The sequence below is a fragment of the Colobus angolensis genome, unplaced genomic scaffold (genome assembly GCF_000951035.1).
Source record: "Colobus angolensis palliatus isolate OR3802 unplaced genomic scaffold, Cang.pa_1.0 Scaffold49, whole genome shotgun sequence".
Classification (NCBI taxonomy): domain Eukaryota; kingdom Metazoa; phylum Chordata; class Mammalia; order Primates; family Cercopithecidae; genus Colobus; species Colobus angolensis.
This window is the reverse complement of record NW_012118376.1, coordinates 3,303,451-3,326,169: the sequence shown is the minus strand read 5'-3', so window position 1 is coordinate 3,326,169 and position 22,719 is coordinate 3,303,451. Positions and strand designations below refer to the sequence as shown.

Genomic DNA, 22,719 nt, shown 5'->3' with positions numbered 1-22,719 from the left:
AACTGGGACCACAGGTGTGAACCACCATGCCTGGCTCCTTTTTTTTTTTTTTTTTTTTTTTAAGAGAGCCAGGGCCTCGCTGTGCTGCCTAGCCTGGTTCAAACTCCTGGCCTCAAGCAATCCTCCCACCTCACCCTCCCAAAGTGCTGGAATTACAGGCATGAGCCATGGCGCCCAGTGTAACTTGCTTGTAGAAATTCGCCTATGGTAAGATTGTTTTTGTTATATATTATTTTGCTTAAATTCATAGTTTCCAGGTAGGTGAGGACTTACTGTACTCTATTCTTCGAGGCCAAGTCCAGCTTCTACCACCTTTTTAATGTTTTCCTTGATTGCTGCAGTGATAACCCAATGATTCCCCTTTACTCCCAAACTTTTTCTGATTATATCCTACCATGTAGCATTGCACATCATAGCCTGTCAAATGGTTCTCTGGCTTTTCCTTAGAATTGTGTGGCCTTCTCAAGTATATTGAATGCTCTTTGAAGGCAAGGCTTATGTTTATATTTTTATCATATACACTATTCCCTTCCCATCCATTGGAAATATGTTCAAAGACCCTCAGTGGATGCCTGAGACTGAAGATGGCACCAAACTTTGAATATAGTGTTTTTGCATAAAGATACATACCTATGCTCAGGTTTAATTTATAAAGTAGGCATAGAAAGAGATTAACAACAGTAACTAATAATAAAACAGAACAATTATAATAATTGTAACAATATATTATGATAAAAGTTCTGTGAATGTGGACTCTGTCTCCAAATATCTTATTGTACTGCACTTACCCTTCTTGTGATGAGGAAGGGATGGGAGTGGGACAGCATGAGATTTCATCACACTACTCAGAATGGTATGCAATTTAAAACTCATGAATTTTGTATTCTTGGAACTTTCCATTTAATATTTTCAGACCTAGTTGACCTCAAGTAACTAAAACTGCAGAAAGTGAAACCTTGGATAATGGGGGACTACTGGATTCCAATTCTATAATGCCTAATGCGTGGTCAGCAATAACCACTTATTAGGGGCTTGTTGAACTTCTAAAAATTGTTATTCAGAGCTACAAGCGGTTCAGACATATTAAGTGTTGGCAGCTTGGGTTGGGATCAGTCGTTAATATTGGGGCACGGTGCTCTACTGTGTTTCACGTGTTAGCAGGACCAGTGGCTATTGTGTTAGTGATCCTCTAAGGAGACTGTCTATATAGATAGAGTGCTCACGCTAATAGTTGGATTTGTAGATCAATAGCTGAGTGGCAGGGAGGCTGGGGGCTCCCCTGCTGAGAACTGCACACCAGCATCTTGAATCTTCCAGTAGGTAATAATTACTTGAGAAAGGAATATCCTCATAACTCTGGCAGATCCTCAGCACACCACTGTGACATGTGAACTGGCCTGTCTCCTCTTCCACTGTAAGTCCTTGAGCCAGTAATGACCTTGGTGTTCTCTTTTCTACAATACTGGCACAACATCTTAAGGTTTAATCTGATCTTTGTCTAAAATATTTTTTTCAGAACCCATTAAGTACGGTATCTTCCCAAAAAAGATAAGTGTGTTGTCATAAGTTCCTGGTATTGGAAAAAGGAGTCTGTATTATTTAAAGAAGCTTTGTCTGCTTACTTAATTCCGATGCCCCTTTTCCATGCCTTCCTACCTTTCCTGGTAGTCATTCCTGGACTGAGGTAACTGCAGATTTTATAGTACTTTGGACTGTGCACTCCCCAAGGCACAACCCCTAAAAGAATTGCCTCTGCCGAAGTCTCATAAACTTGGAATTATTTTTTCTTTAATGTCAGCAGGACTAATTCTGCCCATACAAAATGGTTTGGCCTTTTCCTTCTTTGGCACAAAAAGCGACTTGGCAGAGGCTCAGATAAAGGTGAAGTTGATGAGCTCTGGCATGGGAGTGAGCTCAGCGCTTCTGGGCTTTCATTCCCCCTGTTCGTCTCATGTTCGAAATCCTCATTCCATCCAGAAAGTCTTCCCTTCCCACCAGTGACACCTAAAGATGTTTCAGATCCTGCTTCCTTTGTCTCCAACACACACAGCGAAATGCTGAATGCCTTCATTTGCAGAAAGTTACCCAACTGGAGTCACTTTAATATTTTTTTAATCTTTTTAGGTGGATGGAAGTTTGCTTAGTTGAAGAATTGCCACCAACCACTGAACTGGAAGAAGGGCTCCGGAATGGAGTTTACCTTGCAAAGTTAGCCAAGTTCTTTGCCCCGAAAATGGTATCAGAGAAAAAGATCTATGATGTGGAACAAACACGTTATAAGGTAACCAAGATCTAATTGGTTTTGGCTTTCAGCTAAAAGTGAAAGTTTGGTATTTCATATCCTCTCCCTTCTTTTAGTGTTTCTGTAAGGATTTTGGGGGCTGGGGGATGTCTTTGGAGCCTGTTAATAGCATTCCTGAGGCAGCAGCAGTTTTAAAAAGCAAAGTATTTCTTTCTATTTCTGGTCTGATGCTGAGAGACTTCTGACTTATGGGGCCTCCCAGTGCCTCCCCCAATTATTCCTTCATGGAAGTCAGTTTTGACTTTATTAGTGCCAGTAAAGGTAAAAGTAGGGGCATGCTACCACTCCTTTTTTCACTTGAACTTGTGGCCCTAAAGAGTTAGGGCCAATGTGATAAAACAAGTAGGAAGGTCGAATGATCAGCCAAGCGTTCTTTTCCATTTGATGCTTAAAACAAAATATGACTAACCACTTTGTGTAAACTAGTTTTAAGAATTGTTTCAGGACTAATTAGGGAAACATCAGAAAATAAAAATCTATCATAGCCCTTTTAGAAACATCACAACAGCTGAGTGTGGTGGCTCTTGCCCATAATCCCAACACTTTTGGAGGCCAAGGTAGGAGGATTGCTTGAGCCCAGGAGTTCAAGGCTGCAGTAAGCTATGATCACACCACTGCCCTCCGGCCTAGGTGAGAGTGAGACCCTGTTTCTAAGATAATAATAGCAAGAAGAAGAAGAAGAAAGTTCAACAATAAAAACCGCACTGTTATTTAAATTTGGAGGAAGCAGGAGAAGAAAACAAAATCAAACACCAATTTTATAGTAATAGAAATCCCGATTTTTTAGAGATACATATCAAAGTATTTAAAGATAAAGTGATACATCTAGGATTTGTTTCAAAATAATTGAGGGGAAGGTAGACAGATGATAAAAAGCTGGCCATGAGTTCATAACTGTTGAGTTGATTGATAGTTACATAGGAGTTCATTATACTATTCTGTCTACTTTTTTACATTTGAACTTATATATTCAAAAGGAAAAGGAAAAAGCAAACGCCAACCTAGAAGGCTCCTCCATTAGCAATGTATTCTCAAAACAGAATTTTTAAATGTCTGGTGTTCTGTTCTGCAATTTGTGACCTCTTATCTGCTGCAGGTCAAGATTTCTAAAGCTTCTTTGAAACTTGATCTTTATTTGTTAAATGCATTCGGTTCTGTATATCAATATTTTTTATCTGCAGATTTTCAAGTATTCTGAACAGTTATTTCTCTTACAGCTATATGTTGAGTATAGTTGGAAAAGGAATTAGTTCCCATTTATTGCATGATTCATAGTACCCTTCACTTCTTGAGGCAAAACATATTCTTTAAATATGTACATTAAATACAGGTAGAATGTTTGAATAATCTTTAAGGTTAACAATAAACAAGATTACTTGTCAAATTTATTTTGAGTCTATTTTTCTAGTCTAGTCAAAAAGGTAACCGAGCACAAGTTTTTGCCTTGAATAATGTTATAAATAAAAACGTTTACATTTATTAAAGTAAATTTGTGTTCATGAAGTTTCACTCCAGAGTTCTAGCTCAATATAACCTTCCACAAGACTTTAATAAAACAATCACTTAGCCAGCTAAAATTAAAGTTTAGAAAATTTTTTTGAGAAATATTTTTAGAAATTCAGAGAAGCCCAGAAAAAGACCATCTGTATCCTCTCTTCACAACATAAATATTTGTTCACATTTTAGACTACATCTTGTCTTTTTTTCATGGCTTTTATTTTGGTTATTATCAAGATCTAGGTCTGTCAGTACCAACACGTATGTAGATTTGATGATAGAGTTAAAGCGTAGTTGGGATAGGCTCCAGCTCGACTGAAAGGGAATTACAGATTTTCTTTTGGCTTTCTTGGACTGTGAGAATCTGGCTGGGAAGACAGGCCCTTCATGGAAGTGAGCCTCAGAGCAGTGTGTGAGCCAGTTCTTTTCTCTTCCTGGAATATTGTATACCTTCAATATAGGAGTGTCCTTCCAGACCAGCTCGGGGCCCTCATGGGCAGTTGCCTCATGGCAACTTAAATAGGTACCTTCTCCTCCTGGCATCAGAGATCCTATTATTTAAATGAATAACAACTTCTCTTTAGGATGGGGACAGGGGAAATAATATTTGCAATTTCTGGTTATGGAATAAAATACTTGTGGGGCGTAGGCAGGTGATGACATACATGCCCAAGTGAAACATCACAAGAGGGAGGCCACCCCTGCCTCATCACCTGGAAGGCCAGGTGGCAGAGAGATGATACTGGGAGAGGGGCAGGAAGGAGGGAGGCACAGCAGGAGGGAACCGTGGCCAGCTGTGGCGTGGGAGCCCCTCCTTGCTGAGTTAAAAGAAAAAAACATAAGATGAATGGAAAGGACCCCTCTGTGGATTGACTGCAGAAAGAGGTTTGTTTGTTTTTTTCTTATTAAATCCGTGAAAGTGCCTAGTGTTCTTGATGGAAACTTTGAGTGATTTGCCTTGTAATCATAAAATCTTATTTTAGGGCCTTTTCTTTCTCATACAAAAATGAAAGGAGATAAATATTAGCAAATAGGTAACTCAACTTCCTGATCTTGTATTCTTCAGGACTGAAACATATCACATAGCCCTTTGCAAGGAGAGCTAAATCATGGGACTAAGGCAAAGATGTTGAAGCACGAGGGAACACTCAATAACCCAGCCCTAGCCCCTCATGGCATCTGGAAACCATGAATTCATTGAACTCAGGCTCTCGCTGCAGGGTCTGCCTAGACTGTAGCCATAAAATATGTCAGCCTTGGCACTGGCAGCTTTGATGACTATCAGTTAGGCAGACAGGAGCTTTTGTGCTACCTCATTCTCTTTGTCTGCCAGCTTATGTACAACCCTAGTTCCTCATTAATTTAGGATTGGAAAGATGTCCTGAGTATTTGATTTCAACTTTCCAGTTATAAGTATTTTTTCCATGGCCGCCTCTGCCATCCACACCAGGTCTGAGTTACATGCCCATGGCAACTTAAATAGGTTAAACTTAAATAACTTAAACAGCCTGGGCAACAGTGCAAGCCTCTGTCTCTAAAAAATAATTAAGTTCCTATTGCATATTTCTGGCCACAAAAACATCACCAAACTTCTAAATAAAGACCAAAACACCTCGATGTTAAACACTGAAATAAATGTGAGCTATACAAACAATTAAGAAAGATTAACATAAATTTTTAGTATAACGAAGGACTGGAAAAACACAATGTGCTCTGCAGCTCCTGACACAGTCTGTCTTGCACATGCCATAGTGTATTGTAAAGCGGGCAGGCACCGTATGTGCCTCGATGCCCCATACCCAGTTACTAGGGCAGAGTCTGATCCATAGTAGGTACTTGGGGAATAGCTGTTGGATAAAGGAATGAATGACAATAGTTTCACATAAGCCAAAGGATTCCATACCTTTTCTTGCCTTCTGTGCTTTATTTGGTACGTACTCAATATGCTGAGTGTGACACTCTTCCTCTAAGAATGGTGCTCAAGCCTCCTGCAGAACCACCTAATGGGTGTGTGTAAAAACTGGATTCCTGGGTCCTACCCCAGACTAGTGAGTCAGGCAGAATCTCTTGACCCAGGAAGCAGTACTCTTAATAAATCACCTGCAGGTGATTCTTTTCTTCTGTGCTTCTAAGGTTTGAGTTGAGAACCACTGCTCTAATAAGTGAATAAACATTAATATAACAAATTGCAATACAATTGTAGGGAAGGAAGATAAAGGTGTACCACAATAGAAATACATATAGGGTAGAATTCATTCATCCATACAACACTTGTCAAGGCCCATCGCATGTCAGGCACTATTCTAGGCACTAACGGCAGAATAGTGAGCCAAGCAGGCAAGGGCTTGGTTTCGTGGTGATGGGGAGGCGGACTAAGTGAATTTATAGCTGTGAATTGTGATAAACGTCTGAAGGAAGACACGAAAGCTAATGTTATGGGTAGATAGCAACGGCCAGGAGATGGGCTTCTCTGAGGAGGAGTTTACTCTGAGGTTGGAAGAGTGAGAAGAAAGTCACCTGTGTGCACTCAGGGGTGGGCATCAGGAAGAACTGTACAAAGAGAGGGAGCTCATTTGTGAGAGACTTGCCACAAGGAGGAAAAGAGCTTGGCCATAGTGGAGTGGTTGAAAGGGATGGTGGTGGAAGATGATGCCAGGAAGAGCAGAGATGAGATTGCACAGCCATGCAGGCCCCATGGAGCACCTGAGATTTCATGCTACGTTGAGGGGACAGCAATCAGAAGCCTTGTGATGCCATATGGTGCAGTTTGTGCTTCAGAAAGATCAGTTGCTGCTATACAGAGAACAAACCAGAAAGAGGATGAGAGGGGACAGAGTCCAGGGAGGGGATAATTCAGTCCAGGTAGCAGTGGCCTGCACAGACAAGAAGTGAACTGCTTCAAGAGGGAAAACCAAGGGTGGATCCTGAAAAGGAAAGAGAAATGGGTGGAGGGTCATGAGAAGACAACTGGGTGGACAGTGGGAGATGACCAAGGAGGAGGGAGCAGTCCTGTCCATTCTAAATGGGTTGTTGGGTGGTGAAGGGCCAGGAAGGTTTCCATGGTGGGGTCTTGAAAGATTAGAAAGTGGTCCCAGGCAGACTGGGGCAGGCAAGAGAAAGAGGAGTGGACAGAAGGGCCTTCCTTGGGGAGGTTTCAGTCTGACAAGGTTCAAAGATAGTACTCTGAACAGCACCTTGATAATTGTAGGTTTATAATAAATTCTTGTCAAATATGTAGGTGTGCCTTAGATAGGCAAGGCATGCACAGAGTGGTTAGCAGTGTAAACTGCAGAATCAAAATACTTCAGAGTCTAGCTTCGCCATCAACTTTGGCTCTCTGAGCCGCAGTTTCCTCACCTGTGAAGTGGGAATACAGATTGAGTATCCCTAATCCAAAAATCCAAGGTGCTCCAATTGACATGACACTCAAAGGAGATGCTCCTTGGAGCATTTTGGATTTTGGATTTTAGGATTAGGGGTGCTCAGTCAGTATGTCTAATGCAAATATTCCAGAATGTGTAAAAATCAGAAACTTGAAACACTTCTAATGCCAAACATTTCAGAGAAGGGATCCTCAGTGTAATAACAACAGTATCTGCCTTTGTAGAGATATTGTGAGGCACAAAATGATCCATGCAGGGCACTTGGCATGGTGCCTGATAGACATAAGCATCTAATGAATATTGGAGGCAGTGTTTGTTCTAAAGTACTTGAGCAGTAAAATAAACATAATATTTGGACTTGAAGTGCAAATATTATGTGGTTCTGCAAGGGAGTCTTAACCTTGAGCCTGACTAGTTAGGTCAACTCAAGCATCTTACTGACTTGTGCCCTCAGTTTCCTCATCTGTAAAATAAGCAAATTTGGATAATGTTACTGGTTTCTAAAGTACCTCCTGGTTTTAAAATGCTTTGATTCCAGTGCGTAAGATGTTAGCATCCAATGATGAAAACGTAATTCCTCATCTATGCAGTTTAAACTAGATGAACCATGTTTGCTGGTGTAATAGCTCAGCAGTGGAAAAACAGCATATACTTCCTGGTCCAATACCTGAAAGAAATTAGGTGTATGGATAACAGCAACCCTTGGCTAAATCTGACTGTAGACATGTCACCTCATCTAATAGTAATATACAGGACTGGAGTGGGAAGAAAAGACTTGTTAAAGATGATTATAGTGGACTGAGATTATTTCAAGCCTACTTAGAAGACCATTTTCATTCTAAGTGAAGCAAACTCAGTAGATTGGCAACGTTATTGCTGCAATTCGCTAACCAAAGTGTGTTTCTTAAGTATGCAAACATGAATCATAGGGTTCTGAAGTCAGCATTCTCAGGTAGTTTAAAAGGATGAAAGATTTGAAATCTGTCATTTCATTTGCTGCAGAAATATGACCAAGATAACCACCCTTTTCTTCAGTGCCTCTTAACATGGAGCACTGAACATTTTTCTGACCTTAAATGTAAATGAAAGTTCCAAGCCTAATCTTGTAGTGTAATAGTTATAATAACTAATATCTACTGCATTCTTAGGTGCACTTTGCAACTAAATACCTTCCATATATTCTCAGTTTAATCTCTGCAACTCAAAGAAGCATTTTGTGGCTCAGGAACCAAGGTTCAGAAAGATTTGTATCTTTCCTGAGATACTTTGCTAACAAGACCACTAAATACATGGGTGTCTTTGTTATATAATTTGGGATTGTTGGAGCCCACCAGTTTTGGAAACCAGAAACCCTCTGTGATCAAACAAGATTAGGTTTATTTAACTTGTTGGGCAAGAAGAATGCATACCCATATTGCCACAGGGAAGAGAAATGAGTAGATTTGGTCTTGTGCTGGGTGATTCTAGTAGGGATTTAGGGAAGCAAGAACCCATTTTCTTTTGGGTGTTGTCAGGAAGTGGGATCAATTTGGTGTCTTGGTAATTTTTATCTAAGAGGTGGGAAGATTGAATAGGGACTTAGATAGTCATCAGTAAAGAAAGCAGAGTAGCTCATATTAGTTGGAAGAGGGGGACATTATTTTGTGGCACAGAGGGTTCTCATACCTGTCTTGGTTCAGACTTGATTGTGGATTGTTTCTATCTTGTTTTTCCATAGTCACAGATTGACCTCGTCTGAAAATTATTTGCATAAACAAATTTTTGCTGAGTTATAAACACTCAAACAGTATGGCCTGACCTGTCAAATCTCTGGACTTTGTTTATTCCTTTTCCTTCTTCCCTTCCTTCAACTCTCCCTTCCTCTACCTACTTCATTAGTAGTTAATTTTTGCCTTCCAAAGAATAATCAAACAATCTAGGTCCTGCATTCTTCTCTGGTAGAGTGTCAGCATAGGGAAGTTTTCAGATCCGGAGGGATGTAGTCTTGAATCCCACGTCAGCCACTTGACAACTACTTGACTTTAGGCAAATCACATCATCTTTTTGGCCTATCTTTCCACATCTTTAAAAAATAGGAATTTATTCCATTGTGTGAATGCACCAGAGTTTATTTAATCTTATTCCCCCACTAAAGGACATTTCCATTATTCCCAGTCTGGGTCTATTAAAATAAAGCTGTTATGAACACTGGAAAAAAAATAGGAATGATAATTACCTTTCAGGGTGTTTTGAAAATTAGGGATAATTTACATGAAGTGATTGGAACACATGGTTCAATCACAAATAGTGGCCACCATTAAAAAGGCATAAACATTTGTCAAATGTTAATTTGTCTATACTCTATAATTTCTAACAGCAATGAAAATACTTTTTATATAACAAACTATTAGATTGTGGAAGGTAACAGAAGGTGGGAAGAGCCAAACTTTCTGAATGTGATTATCTACTACTGAATGTTAGTTATATGGTAAAACTCACTATAGTTATTGTTTTGTATATTTATTAAAAAGTATAATAAACTAGATGACATTGTGCTATGCATTTAACTAGTGAAAAACACAAGATCATTTTAAAGTTCTTAATGGTCCATTCCTGATAAACTTTTATGAGATACAGGCAAGAATGCTATACTTATAGACTGTGCAGAAGGAATGACTATCTTATGAGGGCTATAAAGAAGAAATGGAAGATACACAAAAACTATTTTTATTGTAGGGGTAGGAAAAGATCTTGTTAAATATTTCTGCTGAAGGTTTGCTTCTTATATACAAGGCCAAGATCAGGGTTAAATCAGAAGAATCAATACTAAAATTAGTTCTGAATTGTAGGACGGTTTATGTTTTGTTTTTGTCTTTGTATTTTGCTACATTTTCCAGGTTTTCTGCAGAAATATTATATTCATGATTAGAACAAAAAAAATTAGTCTTCTCAAAATCCTGTCTTTTTCTGAAGTTGCTAGGCCTCTCAGCCATGGTTGTCAAAATCTGGACACCATACGTGTGTGTATGTGTGTACACACCCACGCCTGTGTACATGTGTCTCATAAAACATCCTTAAGCATGTGCTAGACATTAAACAGTCTTGGAGATTCTAGTTCAGAATTTACCTCAATTGTGTGAATTATGGAAATTCATGGTTCATCACAGATGGTTGGGATGTTGCCAAGATACAGTCTAGCCTCCTTTAGTGTGTCTCTGTTTTATGTGAACATTAATAACTCTGTTCCAGGAGAAATACAATTAAAAAGCATCCTGTACATGAAAAAAGTTATTAGAAATGACTCACTTTTTGTGTGGTTCCTTCTCTCCTTTTTTCCCTCCTATCCTCACGTTAGAAGTCCGGCCTTCATTTTCGACACACGGATAATACTGTCCAGTGGTTAAGAGCGATGGAGTCTATTGGTCTACCCAAGGTAAGCCTTCACACACTGGAACCTGAACTGGAAAGGCAAAGAGGTAGTACACAAACACCTCTTTATGAGCAATGACTTTGGAGACTGGGTTATGTTAATGTAGAAATGAGAAATGTGACGACTAAAAAATATGGAAAGACCTATCCAAAGTAACATATGGCAAGAACTCAGAATGAGGGATGTGCACAGTTTGAGAGTAGCCAGGTAAAAGTGTATACAAAATAAAGGCAGAACAAGCTATAGCTGGTAGATAGTTGAGCTATCTAAAATAGCCAACTCCCTTTCTTGTATTGCTATTTATATATAAAGATTCTGAGTCTCAGCCAGTTGTGGTGACTCATACCTGTAATCCCAGCACTTTGGGAGGCTAAGGTGAGAGAATCACTTGAGGCCAGGAGTTTGAGACCAGCCTGGGCGACATGGCAAAACCCTGTCTCTATTTAAAAAAAAGAAAGAAAGAAATCTCGTTGTATTAGTATATATTTTATTACTGTAATTGTTATAAATTTATTTTTTGTAAATTATTGTTATTATTATTTCAAGACAGAGTCTGGCTCTGTCGCCCAGTCTGGATTGCAGTGACTTAATCTTGGCTCACTACCACCTCCATCTCTCATGTTCAAGTGATTCTCCCACCTCAGCCTCCCTAGTAGCTGGGACCACGGGCAAGTAGCTGTTCCACGCCCAGCTAATTTTTGTTTTTGTTTTTGTTTCTGTAGAGACAGGGTTTTGCCATGTCGGCCAGGCTGGTCTCAGATTCCTGAGCTCAAGCGTTCTGTCCACCACGGCATCCCAAAAGTGCTGGGATTACAGGCATGAGCTACCACGCCCAGCCTATAAATTATTATTATAAATCATTATATCACTTGTAAAGGCTAGGGGGTTATAGCTCTTACTCCTAAAATAGATCTCCTAAATATAATTTACTCAGCAAACAGTCAGTGCTTGTTAAATTCGAAGAGCAGGCATCCTAAAGTCTGTGAGAGAATTAGGCAAGTGAAGGAAATGAGGAAATAATTACATTTGATAAAAATTGTAGAACTATTTTTTAAACTTGTTATTTTGAATTAATTATAGAATCACAGGAAGTTGTAAAAATAGTACTTCTATGTGTATCCTTCATTCAGCTTTCCCCTGCGGGTGACATCTAACTGCAATACATGTTAAATTGATGTTGGTATATTAATGTAAACTAGACTACAGACCTTCTTCCATTTTCACCATTTCACATGCAATTGTTTGTGTGAGTGGGCTTGTGTGTGCATGTATGTGTGATTCTGTGCAGTTTTATCCCATGAATAGATTTGTGGGACCACCACCACAATCAAGACACAGACACACAGAAGAGTGGTCCTTCTGATTGCGTCCCTCCCCCAGTCCTGTTCCCTGGCAACCACTACTACGTTCTCTGTCTCTATAGTTTTGGCATTTTGAGCACAACATAAGTGTAATCATATAGCAGGTATCCTTTGAATCACATTGTTTCCACTCTGTATATGGCTCTTGAGACCCATCTGGGTCAATAGCTTGCTCCTATGTGTTGCTTAGTATGTGCAGCAATTTATTTTATTTATTTATTTTTTTTTTTTGAGACAGAGTCTCGCTTCTGTCACTTAAGCTGGGGTGTGGTGGCGCAATCTCGGCTTACTGCAACCTCCGCCTCTCAGGTTCAAGTGATTCTCCTGTCTCAGCCTCCCAAGTAGGTGGGGTTACAGGTGGGCACCACCACACCTGGCTATTTTTTATATTTTTAGTAGAGACAGGGTTTCCGCATGTTGGCCAGGCTGGTCTCGAACTCCTGACTTCAGGTGATTTGCCCTCCTCAGCCTCCCAAAGTGCTGGGATTACAGGCATGAGCCACCATGCCTGGCCTGTACAGCTATTTTTAAAAAAATTATTTAGGAGTGGTCTCACTGGAGGTCAAGAAGATAAGCTACCGGCTTATGAAGACCTCTGTTGTACCAGGTGTGCAATGAAAAACACCCACCACCACAGAAACAGAAGATTCCTTAAATGTAATGTATTAATGCCTATTTTTAATATAATTATGCTCGTATCTGTTTTAGGTCAGTCTCATTTTATCTTGAAATGATCAATGTTTAAATTTTGTTCTGCCATTTTTAATCAAACTGTTTTATCTTCTCCTAAAATGCCCAGAACGTTAAATGCTGTTTCCTTCTAGGAACTGGCTGTAATACATAATTCATGTTTCTGGATTGTGATTTAGCAACTACTAACTAGAGACTGGGTGATAAACAGATTAATAAAAAAGGAATTTAAACAATTGTTTTGTATAAGGCAACATCAAATTCAGATCATTTCATTAGATTTGATAGATCTGATGTAAACCTTTTCAAATTGTGTGTATTTAGGGCCAAACAAATGGTGTTATATAGCAGGTTTTATTTTAACGTTGGTTTTTATTATGAAGTCATTGATATATTGCATTGCAGGGGCAAGAGACTGTATACTAAGTTGACTTTGATGTATCATATTTAACTAGTGTCCTTTCATTTATCAATATTAAGTGCTTACTCTGTGCTCAGTATCATGCTAGGTGCCGGAAATACAATGCTTCATAAAACATTCTGGTGAACGATAAATTGATCTCATCTCCTTGCTGAAGGAAGACATTTATAATGGCTTTCCAGGAGAAATATAAATATAAAAGGTTCTTGTTTAAAGAAAAGGGAAGAGGCAATTGTAGTTGTTCTCTGCTTACATAGAGAACTTTAAACCGGTAATACTCTTTCTTGTTTTTTGAGACAGAGTCTTGCTCTGTCGCCCAGGCTGTACTGCAGTGGTGCCATCTCGGCTCACTACAAGCTTCGCCTCCTGGGTTCAAGTGATTCTCCTGCCTCGGCCACCCAACTAGCTGGGACTATAGGTGTGCTCCACCATGCCCAGCCTTTTTTTTTTTTTTTTTAATTTTTAGTAGAGATGGGAGTTTCACCATGTTGATCAGGCTGGTCTTGAACTCCTGAGCTCAGGTGATCTACCTGCCTCTGCCTCCCAAAGCACCACCATGCCCAGCTAATACTCTTCTGAATTTAGGGATCCTCTTCTCATTGACACTTTAGTAGCAAATGCATTAAAGGAAAGGTGGAAAGGCTTTTAAAATTTCTTAGGCTACTGCCATTTCTTTAAGTACTTAGTAATTATACATTTTGTAGCTCAAGTAACTTTGCTTCTTTCTTTTCTCAGCTTTTCTCAGTGACCAACAGGAAATTGCACTTGAGTATCAAGTGCTACCATATGATACATGATTTTAGTTTTTGATGTCAGTTTTTATAAAATATTTAAAGTAAATAATATCTAAATGATTATCTTAATTTTAAAAGCCTCAAGCTTAATTATTTTTTGTGTGTTCTTAGGAACAGAGAAATTTGGTGCCTCACTCTGAAATCTGTTTCTTTTGTTGATTTGTTTGTTCATTTGTTTTGTTGTGAGACGGAGTTTTGTTCTTGTCATCCAGGCTGGAGTGCAGTGGCACGTGCTTGGCTCACTGCAACCTCCACCTGCTGGGTTCAAGCAATTCTTCTGCCTCAGCCTCCCAAGTAGCTGGGATTACAGTCATGCACCACCATGCCTGGCTAATGTTGGCTAGGCTGGTTTTGAACTCCTGATCTCAGGTGATCCACCCGCGTCAGCCTCCCAAAGTGCTGCGATTACAGGCGTGAGCCACTGGACCTGACCTGAAATCTGTTTCTTATCAGGCTGTTAGTTTCAAGTTTAAGAAAAAGAGTATGAAATAGTATATATGATAAACCCCCATGACACACATTTACCTATGTAACAAACCTTCACAAGTACCCCAAACCTAAAATAAAACATTTTAGAAGAAGAAAAAGAGTGTGAAGGTGTATTCAAAACTTTGATGTTCAGACCTTTCAGTCTAGTAATTTCATATTTAGATGATTATCCAAAATAATCAGATGCTCAGAAAATACAGAAATATTCATCGTGGTGGCTTATAATAGGGAAAAATTAGAAGCAAAACAAATGTTCAACCATGGATAACTGGCTAAGCTATGGTTCAAAAATATGAAAGAATCATATACATCTATTAAAAATAATCTTATAGAATAATGAAGGGGATGGGAAATAGTTGTGTTCTGTTAAGTGTTTTAAACAGGTTTACACTAAGTACAATTTTGTTTTCACATGCACACATATATATAAACCTAAAAAAATCAGAGACATACAGAAAAAAAGACCAGAAGAAAAATAGGGACAAAATTGCTAATAGTGACAATCTGGGAGGTGGGGTCATAGGTGTTTTTCCTTCACACCTTATATACTTTCCGGATTTTATTTGGTGAAAATGTATTACTTTAAACAGATTTCTTAAAATGTGTATGTGTTGTATATGCCTGTATACATGTGTACAGAGCACATATGCCAAGATTTTAACAATGCAATAAAGTGGCTAATAAAAAGGACACCCTTCTCAGGCCCATGGGACCTCTGGGAAGTCAGGAGTGTGAAGGCTACAGGAGGCAGAGCCCACATGTGCTCATATGCTTGTGAAAGGAAACACTGCCACTAACACTGTGGACATAGCCTTCTTGGAGTAGCTGACTGGGGACCCCACTATCCTCCTGTGGACCACTCTTAGGCGTGCTGTCAGGCAGGGGTCCAGATAGCGGTGATTGGTCTATCTACAGCAAGATGAAGCAATGGCGGAGAGGTTCCTCTGTATTTAAATAATTATAGGATAGCAAGGACAATCAAAATAGGATCATTTTGGGAAGTTAAAATACTTGTGAGAAGCAAAACATATAATAAACATTGTTTCTTTTGTTTTCCAGATATTTTATCCAGAAACAACAGATGTCTATGATCGGAAAAACATACCAAGAATGATATATTGCATTCACGCACTGAGGTAGGGGGAAAATGCAGCTAAAAGACGCTCTAAGAAGTAGATTTAAATAAAACTAAAATTTCAATTTTAAAAGAGGTTTTAAATTACTTTAATAGTTTGAAGAACTGTTTATTAGATTCCATTGTTTTGGATTTGCTAACACAAAATTAAAATAATGGTCACATATAAGTAGTCCTTGAACTTGAAAAATGTTTTTCTGATTTTTAAATCTAACTCAAATTAGAAAACCAGAAAATGAATGAAAACCATTAAGTATAATAAAGAGAGAATTTAGGTTGAAACTTCTAGAAATCCAACTGTAATATACTACTATATTCTTGAGTTATGACCTCGTTTACAAATATAATGCAGATATATCAAATGAGCAGCTTTAATAGTCATTATAATTTTGGTTTAATGAGTTAAAATTATAATTTAGTTCAATTCTTACAGATTAAGAAAATATAATGGTAAGAATACTTTCTTTTGATCTTTTGTTCAATAGAATTTGTACCCTAAGGATAAAGAAGAAACATAGTAGTTGGTGTAAATTAGTCAAATCAAGACACATTCATTATTTTAAAGCAATTGTTCAATAACTTGAATTTTGAAAATGCTGAAATTCTGCTAGTTCACAAATTACATTTTATCTTATTGGCCTGGCAGAAATTTGATTTTTAGATGGTAACAAAGATTATTCTAAAAATCCAGTTTGTGGCTATTGTCTTGAGTGTACACAGGTAATGGTTTTGGAAGACTTCATGTCTGATTACATTTTAAATTACTTTTAGAACATCTGCCTTGTGTTTTTATCACTAGAAGTCATTTTCCTGGCAGAGTACTCTGCCTAGAGGTTTATGTTGACTTCTTCCTGGCTCTTTTCCTCTCCAAAGGAAAATGCTTCTACAATAATTCATGGTGGTGTTGGCTTTCTAGAGAAGAAATTTGATTATGTCATGTAATTTGACTTTTTCCCCTAGTCAGTACTTATGGGATTGCTTTGGAAGATGACAGTTGCTAGAAATAGAGACCAAGTGTAGGTGCCTTTGCTATGGTTTTTTTATTCTAATAACTTAGAACAACTGGTTAAAAAAAGAAAACGACGATAAAAACAAACCTATTTCAATGCTGCCTTCTCAGATGTGGCTAGAGTATCGTTGTGCCACAGGTTTTCTAAAAGCTGCTTGTGCAAAAGTGCTTATGTTGAGGAATATTTTCAACCTCTGTTGCCCAATGTTCTTTATTAGATATTTTTCAGATCTTAGAATGATCACTTAACACTGTAGTTAGTACTGGGTCTGTGACCTGCTAAGCCAGCCACCACTAGTTAATGCCATTGCTATATGTGTGCATCATAATGCTAATCTCTAGTTCTGTCACATGCTCATGGGCTATCTTGTGTAAGTTTCAATTGATTTTCTGAAGTAGACAACTGGGACATTCATGTTAAGGAACTTATAAACAAATGGTATGCTAAGTTCCTTTCTGGTGATATCATGGTTCTCCTAAACGAGCTATATAGAGCTGCACTTAGACTTACGTGAGTGTTTGCCATGGTTTTAACAATGGCTTGAGTAGCTTGGTAAACAAAGAAAAAACAACTTTTTGTTTATTATTGCCAATTGTATACAAATATTGATGTGACATTTTCCAGGACTGTGTTTTTTAGTTACTCATCCTAGACATCTGCATTACTTTTACTCATCCTGGAGGGGATCCCTCTTGGGGCATGTCATTCACCAGATCTGATCTTAAGTAGGATATTTTATCTTCAAGAACAGTATTTATTTAGTAAATAGCATTCTCCTCACTTTTCTTTGTTCTAAATTATTGTATAGCTGCCTCTCACTATGGAACCGAGAAGTCCCAAGTGTGTCTGAAGCTTTTTCCACCAAAACTTGTTCCTGCTGTGACTTAAAATGCAGTCAGTCACTCAAAAGGAGGCTGATATTCTGTTTTGTTGTGCAACACACATTTGGAAGCTGTGGAGCAATCCTCTAATAAATACAGTGGGTTTAATAAATACTCTTGCTGCATAGTTAGAAGTGATGGTGGAAATGAACTAACATGTCTTCAGCTTTTATATCCTGGCTGCAAATACAGCACTGCTGCTGTATTTGAGAGTTGTTATTACCTGGTAGAGTAATTAGGCAGGTCAGAGATTCTGATTATAGCTCAGAAGCCAGCAAGGAAATTTCCTCTAGGAAGTTAAGCTTGCCAGGCGCTCCCTTCTTCCTGCCCCAGCCCGTGGACCTGACTTGATCTAAAAAAGTTAGCTCTTAGCCCTGACCAAACTTGTCTCCTATTCCCTGTCATCTTGATTTGGGCTTAACAACCTAACTTCTCCTGGGTGCTTATGCTTGCTTCCTGTTTGTATCTGTGTTTCCCTTTTCCTGCCTGCCCCTCACATTTTCGTTTTATTTCTGATCCCAGTCTCGTGTCCTAACACTCACCAATCCATGTGTCAGTTTAGCTTGGTGTTCTCAAGCCAGGCTCCAAGAACATTACCACAGCAGCAAAGGGGGGAAATTCTCAAGCTTCACCTAATGTAGACAGACTCATGTTAGTGGTGGATGGCATCTTTTTTTTTTTTTTTTGAGATGGAGTCTCACTCTGTCACCAGGCTGGAGTGCAGTGGCGCCATCTCAGCTCGCTGCAACCTCCACCTCCTAGGTTCAAGTGATTCTCCTGCCTCAGCCTCCTGAGTAGCTGGGACTACAGGCATGCACTACCACGCCCAGCTAATTTTTGTATTTTTAGTAGAGACGGGGTTTCACCATGTTGGCCAGGATTGTCTTGATCTCTTGAGCTCGTGGTCTGCCTGCCTCAGCCTCCCAGCATGCTGGGATTACAGGCATCAGCCACCACGCCCAGCCACATCATTCTTTTTTTAACGAAATGTTTGTCTTTTTCTCATTTTTTTCAAAAGTAATGTATGCTCATTGTGGAAAAAATTGGAAAATTCTGGAAGAATGTTAAAGAAAAAGCTAAAATACCCACTATCTCAACACCAAGTCAAAAACCACTGTTACTATTTCAATATCTTTGAACTTAAAGTGCATACTGCCTGTGGCATGTTTTATTTTTGTGGCTTCTTTTGGAATGTTATAAAGCCTCTGCCTTGAAAAGGAACCAGTTCGAGAGTGAGAGCCTTGCTAACTAGTTACTATACTAAGTTTTTAAAAATATCTGGAGGCCTTTTATGCAAGGATAAGAAACTTTTTTTGACATGTGGTTTAGTGCCCACTTTATTAAAGATTTATAATAAATGATATTAAACAACTGTTATTTGTTTAAACAGTCATACAAGTGAATTCCTTGAAAGAATTGAAATAATTTAGTAGAACTAATGTTTTGAGTACTTCAGATACCTTAAAGAGCAGGTGGAATGCCCAGGTACGTTATTACAAACTTACGACAGTGGAAGCTATTCTGTAAGGCCCATACTGCAAGTTTCACTCATTTTGTTTATTATTTATAACTAGTGTTGAGTTGTCCTAGGCTATTATGTTATTTTGATACCTACCCAGAATTGACATAATCTTCATGGCACCAGAAACAAAAGAATACCCCTTCAGACCTTCCATGACTACAGATCTGGGTTTCGGATGGATCACCTGTGGGTCAGAACATGGTGCAACTTTGGGTTCTTCTCCCATGGTGAGTCAGACCCTGGCCACAGGCATTAGGTTAAACTTCCCTTGTGTACGTTTTGTTTTTGTTTTTGTTTTTTTTTAAATCAGACCGCATTTAAGTACCTGGCTTTCAGGTAGGCTTTTATTTACAATCTGGTCCCCGCCCCTGCCCCACTTCCCCATCACCCTGAAATAATTTTCTTTCTTAAGTCTCATTTGACCAGCATTGTATAATCCATTGTCCTGTCATAATGATGTATTGGCCTGATCCATTAACATTATTAAAAGCTTATGTATGCCTTTTAAATATATATTTTTTTTGAAATTAGTTGGGCTTTCTAGAGTTTTTCATCCCCTGGGAGACAAGGGATTGACTGTATCCAGTGATCCTTAGGCTTTGGGGCTGATTTATCATCTCAGATCATGTTTCTAGTCCTGCTTCCTCTTAGTTAGTGGATGTGACCACCAGTGCTAGACCCTCTTTCTACCCGGTGTTTCTGTCACCACCTATGCTCCTTGGTTCTTCCTTATCTTGGAGCACTTCCTTTGTTTTCTGGGACTATTTAGTTTACTCAAAGTTCCTGGTCTTTATTCTTTCATGTAGTATAAATAGTATAAAAATATCTATATATAAACAAATATAGGCCAGGCGTTGTGGCTCATGCCTGTAATCCCAGCACTTATGGGAGGCTGAGGCAGACAGATCATGTGAGGTCGGGAGTTTTTTTTTTTTTTTGAGACAGAGTCTCGCTCTGTCACCCAGGCTGGAGTGCAGTGGTGAGATCTCGGCTCACTGCAAGCTCCGCCTCCGGACTCACGCCATTCTCCTGCCTCAGCCTCCCGAGTAGCTGGGACTACAGGCACCTGCCACCTCGACCGGCTAATTTTTTTTTTTTTTTTTTTAGTAGAGACGGGGTTTCACCGTTTTAGCCAGGATGGTCTTGATCTCCTGACCTCGTGATCCGCCCGCCTCGGCCTCCCAAAGTGCTGGGATTACAGGCGTGAGCCACCGCGCCTGGCCGAGGTCAGGAGTTTAAAATCAACCTGGCCATGATAGTGAAACCTCGTCTCTACCAAAAATACAAAAATTAGCCAGGTGTGATGGCAGGTGCCTGTAATCACAGCTACTCGGGAGGCTGAGGCAGGAGAATCACTTGAACCTGGAAGGCAGAGGTTGCAGTGAGCTGAGATTATGCAACTGCACTCTAGCCTGGGCAACAGAGCGAGACTCCATCTCAGTTTTTTAAAAAAGCATGATGGCACGTGCCTGTAGTCCCAGCTACTCGGGAGGCTGAGGCAGGAGAATGGAACCAGGAGGCGGAGGTTGTGATGAGCCAAGATCGCGCCACTGCACTCCAGCCTGGGCAACAGAGTGAGACTCCATCTCAAAGAACAACAACAACAAAAAAGCAGATATAGAAGGAACAAAGTACTTATGTTTTAATAATGCTCCCCAACTTGTTAAAGTCAATAGAAATACACTTTCGCTATTTATCTCGTTTTTTATTACAACTTCCTTTTTGGACACTATATTATTCTCTTGATTATTGTTTTGAACCTGTGGTCTTTCTCAGACTTAACCAAGATTAATATCTCTTTCTTTTTGATGAACCAGATTGTTTCAGCTTGGTCAGTCTGAGCTCTTTCTGGCCCACTTCCTTGTCCATCTAGCACCGTCCCTGACATTCTTTGAAACTGACATTCTTTGAAATATCCTTGTTCGTGGTCACAACAGGATGTTCCAGTCCTATCCTGATTATTTCTGCTTAGAGATATGGAACCAACCACTCTCTAGGGAATCCTCTTAAAAGTCAGGTGTTTATATTGGTTTTTCAAGTTTAACCTTATTAGCTTACTGGATTCTGCTTTTCTTGCTGTCTAGTTTATTTGACCATTGAGAGTCTTCTATATGGGCAGCCACAAACTGAAGCCGTGTCTGCCTCTCCTCTGTGATAGGATTACTTTTCCTGCTGCTGATACTGTAGCTATGTCACAGCCGCCATGTTTTCAGGTGCAATGGTGATGCCATGGCTCTGGCAGACCCACTTCTGGTTCACCAGCCGTCGGAGTACCCTGGCAGTTTTGTGGAGGAGAGTTCGTCTAGCCACCTCCCACACAGCCAGGTGGCTGTCTTGCTTCCCAGGCGGCCTTTGAACCTGCTCCTCAGGCATTAATGCATAACTTTCCTTGTCTTCACACTCTGTTCCCTTAGAACCCTTTCCTTCCCTATGAAACTGATTGAACCCTTATATCAGATTGATTATATCTCTAACAGTGAACATATTTGCATTTATAAATAAGATTTCTAAAGACAGTTTCTTAGCCCAAAGGACAGGCTCTAATCCTAGGTTCTCAGGAGGGATATCTGGAGATGGCAGTATTTGGGAGTAAGGTGAGGGAGGCAGTTGCACCTGCTTATTTCTTTCAAGTCCTTCCTTGTTCAGAACTCTCTCTGTGCTCTGAACCATTCCCTTCCCTTTCCTCCTCTTTCTGTCCCAAATTAGTATAGCTGTTGTGCCTTTCTATCTTCCTAAATTCTGAGCTCTTAAGAGTCTGTGAACCACATCTTGTTACCTCATACAGCTTACGTGCCATTGATTCCAAGTTAAAGTCTCTGGAGTTTGCATATTTAACTCTTCAGGAGGTTTAACTGAACTAATTTCCCTATGATAAGGCTGCCTCAGGATTCCTTTGCTTTGGGGCTGAAAATTAGGTATAGAACCCTAGATTTTGATATGATATTGGCAGTGATGTATGTGACTAAGATGGAAAATTTTGGCTCAGTAAATAAAACTATTTCAAACATGGAGTCTGTGTGGGGAAATTCTGTGTGGGGAGATTCTTGGCATTGGAAAAAGTAAGAAAACCACTTTGATAGGTTATCAATAAGCATTGTATACAAAGGACACATTTATATAACAAAGAATAGTAAGAACAAAGGCTGACACAAATGGAGCTTTTAACTATGTGCCTGGCACTGCACAAAATACTGTGCTGGTATAATCTCATTTTATCTGCAAAACATATCTGTGCAGTGGTCACTATTATTAGTCCCATTTTATTACCAAGGCAGTTGAGGAATAGAGAGGCTGCCGAAGGTCACACAGTTAGTAAAAACCAGGAGGTGTGAGAAATGAACCTGTGCTATTACGAATTCAGCCAGCCAGTGGCTTCAAAAGAAGTCAGTTATTTCCCTACTTCTAAGAAAGTTGAAAGAACACCGGTATCAGACTTGAACTTCAGCACAGGCCTCTCAGCTCTTATATTTAATGTGTTTTAAATGAAGAATCATGGAACTTGAGAACAGGAAGGGCCTTGGGAAGTTATTGTAGTCTAAGTCATTCATTTCACAGATAAGGGAACTGAAAGCTTGGGTGACGTGACTTGCTCTTAGTCACACATTGAGGTTTTACCAGTTTGGGGGCCAGGATTCAGGGCTTCTGGATTCGAGTCCCGTGGTCTTTCCGCTCTACCATGAGGCTTTGATATACAAACATTCATCCCACATGTTATGGTACAAAATGACCTACATATAATGTGATCCAAGAAAGCTGAAATAAGGCCAGGCGCGGTGGCTCAAGCCTGTAATCCAGCACTTTGGGAGGCCGAGACGGGCGGATCAC

General features: G+C 39.5%; 1 protein-coding gene across 1 annotated transcript in view; it reads left to right on the top strand.

Moving 5' to 3' along the window:
* The window catches only part of IQGAP2 (IQ motif containing GTPase activating protein 2), a 350,336-nt gene that overhangs the window by 184,247 nt on the left and 143,370 nt on the right, over positions 1 to 22,719 (top strand). The window contains 3 exon segments of the mRNA XM_011959360.1: positions 2,125 to 2,281; positions 10,517 to 10,594; positions 15,406 to 15,482. Of these exon segments, the coding sequence (XP_011814750.1) occupies positions 2,125 to 2,281; positions 10,517 to 10,594; positions 15,406 to 15,482 (312 nt within the window).